General features: G+C 46.7%; 2 protein-coding genes across 2 annotated transcripts in view; both read left to right on the top strand.

Annotated features, from left to right (window-relative positions):
• Positions 1–961: 961 nt before the first annotated feature.
• On the top strand, positions 962–4,403 carry LOC132167368 (uncharacterized; the record flags this gene model as incomplete). The annotated part of the gene is made up of 5 exons (XM_059578324.1): positions 962–1,192; positions 1,962–2,447; positions 3,174–3,369; positions 3,571–3,945; positions 4,180–4,403. Coding segments are annotated over exons 1-5 (1,512 nt in total), but the record flags the coding sequence as incomplete, so codon positions are not given.
• A 135-nt stretch (positions 4,404–4,538) lies between these two features.
• Positions 4,539–5,288, top strand: part of LOC132167360 (uncharacterized) — a 2,197-nt gene continuing 1,447 nt past the window's right edge. Inside the window, exon 1 of the mRNA XM_059578313.1 lies at positions 4,539–4,911. Within this exon, the coding sequence (XP_059434296.1) occupies positions 4,539–4,911 (373 nt within the window). The remainder of the gene's footprint in view (positions 4,912–5,288) is intronic.

Here is a 5,288-nt window from a genome sequence, read left to right as displayed (position 1 = left end):
GAAGTACTTTCCCATAGGCATGACCAATGATACTAGGAGAGCCATTACTACATTCTCCCAGTACGAGGGAGAGGATTTCCATGAGACTTGGGATAGGTTGCAGACCTTGCTTAGATCATGTCCACACCACGCTGTCCCAAAATGGCAGCTAGTGCAGTGTTTTTATGATGGCCTGACCGAGTCCAATAGAAAAATGGTAGATGCATCCTGTGAGGGGACATTCATGTTGAAAAGTGAAGATGAAGCATGGTCTATGTTTGAAAACTTAAGTAACAATTCTCTTCAGCAGGTTTCCGCAAGACGAAGGGCACCAGCACCTAAGGCACCCAAGACGGAGAGTTTGTATGCAGCCGGCCATTCTCCAAACATGGCCAACCAAGTAGTCGAGGCTATCACCAAGAAGTTGGATCAAGTTCTGTTGACTGCTGGTTTTGCTCCTAATACTGCTCACACACACACTGACGCATGCTCATTCTGTTCCAGTCCTATGCATCATGTAAATAACTGCCCTATTACTGAAAATTATACTGACATTTCTAATGAGCAGGTTAATGCAGCTTTCTTCAGACCGGGTAATGATCCGTACTCCAATACCTACAACCCCGGGTGGCGAAATCATCCAAATTTCTCATGAAAGAATTCAAGCAACTCATCCTCAGGGCCGCACAATCATTCTCAATCCAACAGGTAGCCCTACCAACCTCAGTCCACTTACGGGCCTCCACAGCAGCACTACCAAGCTCCCTCCGAGTCTAATTTTGAGGATCGAATTGTAAAGGCAGTAACTGAGCTGACCAGCGAGATCAAGCAGTCAATTAAATCTCAAGAGGAAATAGTCAACTCGTATTCTCAATCCATTGCCAAGCTAGAAGCTCAAGTCGGACAACTTGCCAACACCATCAACAGAAGAGATGAAGGAAAGCTTTCAAGTCATCCAGTGGTAAACCCCAAGGGGCACTATATGGTCGATGAGGGCACTTCATACCATCAGCAAGTTCAAGCCATCACTACCTTAAGAAGCGGCAAAATAGTTGACAATCATGTGGAGGAGAAGAAAGATGAACACAAGGAGGTTGCACAGAATTTGCAGAATGATAAAAGCAAGCAAGTAAGCCATGAGGCTTCGTCATCAGCAGCATCTACTCCAGAGATCCCATATGAGCCACCAGCCCCCTTCCCAGAACGTCTCAAGGCACCTTCCCACTTTGGGAAACAAGGCGAGAAAATACAAGGAATGATGGAGATGTTCAAACAGGTAAAGATCAATCTTCCCCTTCTTTATGCCATTGCACAAGTGCCTGCCTATGCCAAGTTCCTTAAAGACTTGTGTACTCAAAAGCGGAAGACCAGAAACCACATCCCTAAGAAAGTTCTTCTGACTGAGCAAGTAAGTTCTCTGATTAAGCACAACACCCCTCCGAAGTTCAAGGACCCCGGGGCTCCTACAATTTCATGCATCATCGGAAAAAGAGAGATTGATAAGGCACTCTTAGATTTGGGAGCTGGAGTGAATTTACTTCCCTATTCAGTATATCAGTAGCTGGGCCTAGGGGAGCTGAAGCCCACCACAGTGATTCTGCAATTAGCTGATCGGTCGATTAAGAAGCCTAGAGGGATTGTAGAAGATGTGATCATCCAGGTGGATAAATTTTTCTTCCCAGTAGACTTTATCGTGCTGGATACCGAGCCTGTGCTCAATCCTGAGTAGCTGGTTCCTGTCTTCCTTGGGCGTCCATTCTGAGCCACAGCAAATGCATGCATCAACTGTCGAACTGGAGTCATGGAGATCTCATTTGGCAATATGAAGGTTCGATTGAATATCTTTACTGCATTTCAGCATGCTCCTGATCAGAATGTGTGTTTCTTTTTGGACAGCATTGAAGAATATATAGAAGACTCACTACCCAGTCTCCTGACAAAGGATCCAGTGGAAGCTTGCCTGAATTATTTCGACTTTGAAGAATTCAACACTGACCAGTACATTCAAGAGGTCCCATGAATTGCTAGAAACAGCCGCTAGTGCAGATTTCCATCCATGGAAAGTAGTAAAGGAGCCCCTACCTGTGACATCAAGCATTCCTCCTGTTCCATCCCTACTATCTCCACCGAAGCTTGAGTTGAAGCCCCTGCCAGAAAAGCTCAAATATGCATTTCTGGGGTCCAACAACACCCTGCCGGTCATCATTGCTTCTGACTTACAAAAAGACCAAGAAGACAGTCTGCTCGCAGTGTTAAAGGAGTATAAAGAGGCTATTGGTTGGACCGTGGCAGATTTGAAAGGCATTGACCCCTCTATCTATATGCACCGGATCCATTTGGAAGAAGATGCTCGACCCTCCCGTCAGGCACAGCGCCGGTTGAATCCCAACATGAAGGAGGTAGTAATGAAAGAGGTCGTCAAGTTACTTGATGCAGGCATCATCTATCCCATCTCAGATAGCAAATGGGTAAGCCCCACTCAAGTGGTTCCAAAGAAATCAGGCATCATCGTTGTTGAGAATTCTACTGGCGAATTGGTTCCACAGCGCACAACCACGGGGTGGCGTGTCTGCATTGACTACTGGAAGCTCAATTCTTATACCTGAAAGGATCACTTCCCGCTCCCACTCATTGATCAAATTTTGGAGCGTCTTGCTGGCCAGAGCTACTATGGCTTCTTAGATGGCTATTCCGAGTATAATCAGGTAGCAGTTGATCCCTAAGACCAAGAGAAGACGGCGTTCACATGTCCATTCGGCACCTTTGCTTACCGACGCATGCCCTTCGGCTTATGCAATGCACCTGCCACATTCCAGAGATGAATCATGTCTATCTTCTCCGACATGGTGGAAAAATTTTTGGAGGTATTTATGGATGACTTTTCTGTTTTTGGATCTTCTTTTGATAAATACCTCCATAATCTGTCACTTGTGCTTCAACGTTGCAAAGAAACTAACCTGTTTTTGAGCTGGGAGAAAAGCCACTTCATGGTCCAGGAAGGTATAGTTTTGGGCCATATAGTGTCCAAACGAGGTATTAAGGTGGACCGGGCCAAAGTTGAGCTCATTGAAAATTTACCACCACCCACTTCAGTGAAGCAGATCCGTTCTTTCCTAGGGCACGCCGGCTTCTATCGTCGTTTCATGAAAGATTTCAGCAAAATCTCAAGGCCCTTATGTCACTTGCTTGCTAAGGACACCCCTTTTCACTTTGATGAAGCATGTCACCAGGCATTCAAGCAGCTCTGGTCCCTATTATCCTCTGCTCCCATCATGCAGCCGCCTGACTGGTCATTGCCCTTTGAGATCATGTGTGATGCATCTGATTATGCTGTGGGTGCAGTATTGGGACAATGGGTAGGCAAGCTTCATCATGTCATTTATTATGCTAGCAAGACGTTGATAGATGCTCAAGTCAATTACACCACCACTGAGAAAGAATTGCTAGCTATGGTATTTGCTCTGGATAAATTCCGCTCATATCTTCTGGGATCAAAGGTTATAATTTTTTCTGATCATGCTGCTCTACGACACCTGCTGGCCAAGAAGGAAACAAAGCCTCGGTTGATCCGCTGGATTCTACTTCTGCAAGAGTTTGACATTGAGATTCGGGACAAGAAGGGTACTGAAAATGTTGTTGCTGACCATTTGTCACGGATTTCATTTGCGACACCCCAGCCGGTTCCTGTTCATGACTCGTTCCCAGATGAGCAACTCTTAGAAATTACTCCGAGAAATCCGCCGTGGTATGCCAATATTGTCAATTATCTAGCAACAGGTCGGATTCCCTCTCATTGGTCTAAGCAAGATAAGGACCGCTTCTTCAAGCAAGTCCGATTCTATTATTGGGAAGATCCAGAGTTGTTCAAGTATTGTGCTGATCAGATCATCCGACGATGTGTTCCTGAGAATGAATTTTCCAGCATTCTTACCTTTTGTCATTCTCTAGCTTGTGGGGGACATTTCAGTGCCAAGAAGACAGCAGCCAAGGTTCTACAATGCGGATTCACATGGCCCACCTTGTTCAAAGATGCCTATGACTTCTGCCGAGCTTGTGAGAGATGTCAGCGCCTAGGAGCTATGTCTCGGAGGGACATGATGCCATTGAACCCCATCCTTATTGTCGAGATTTTTGATGTCTGGGGTATCGACTTCATGGGACCCTTCCCACCATCTTGTGGACATGAGTATATTTTGGTAGGAGTGGATTATGTCTCTAAGTGGGTCGAAGCTATCGCCACAAAGACCAATGATCACAAGGTTGTAGTGAAGTTCCTCCAAGCCAACATTTTTAGCAGATTTGGTACTCCTCGGGCTATCATCAGTGATGGAGGTAGACACTTTTGCAACCGTTTTTTCAAGGCCTTGCTTCTCAAGTATTCTGTCACACATAAGGTAGCCACTCCTTACCATCCTCAAACAAGTGGCCAAGTGGAAGTGTCTAACCGGGAGATTAAGCATATTCTGTAGAAAACGGTTAGGCCAAACTGTAAGGATTGGTCCTTGCACCTCAATGATACATTATGGGCCTACCGCACAGTTTACAAAACCCCCATTGGAATGTCTCCCTATCGGCTGGTTTATGGCAAGGCGTGTCACCTCCCTGTGGAATTAGAACACAAAGCTATGTGGGCCACCAAGCAGTTCAATTTCGACATGCAAGCTGCCGGTCCGCACCGGAAACTTCAGTTGACAGAGTTGGAGGAGCTGCGGCGAGATGCCTATGATAGTGCTTGCCTTTATAAGGAGGGGACTAAGGCCTTTCATGACAAACATATCTTGCCCAAGAAATTTGTTCGCGACCAGAAAGTATGGCTTTTCAATTCCAAACTCTGGCTTTTCCCTGGGAAGCTCCGTTCTAGATGGGACGGCCCCTTCATAGTCACCTCAGTGTCACCCCATGGAGCCGTTGAATTGCGGGACCCAAAGGATGGCACTCTATTCAAGGTCAACGGTCAAAGGTTGAAGCCCTGCATCCAGAACCTCGAGCCAGGTACAGATATGGAATCCGTCAATTTGACGGATCCCATCTATCTTTTTGATTAGGGCACTGACACCTTGGGCTCGAGCGCACACAGTGTGCGCTCGATCCTAGAGCACGGGCCTGCGCTCGAGCCCACCATGAGTGGGATCGAGTGCAGAAGCTCTACACTCACACACACATGCACGAGTACGCTCGAGCGCACCTTCCGAAGCGCTCAAGCGTACCCACGCCTTACCTTGACACCCTCTGCACAAGTGCGATCGAGTGCACTCATCCAGAGACCTCACGTGACATTTTTAGGTCACGAAATCCCCTCTTTCTCCCCC

The sequence above is a fragment of the Corylus avellana genome, chromosome ca1, assembly GCF_901000735.1.
Source record: "Corylus avellana chromosome ca1, CavTom2PMs-1.0".
In the NCBI taxonomy this organism is placed as follows: domain Eukaryota; kingdom Viridiplantae; phylum Streptophyta; class Magnoliopsida; order Fagales; family Betulaceae; genus Corylus; species Corylus avellana.
Note: the sequence above shows the minus strand (reverse complement) of the source record. Positions and strands in the feature narration are given on the sequence as shown.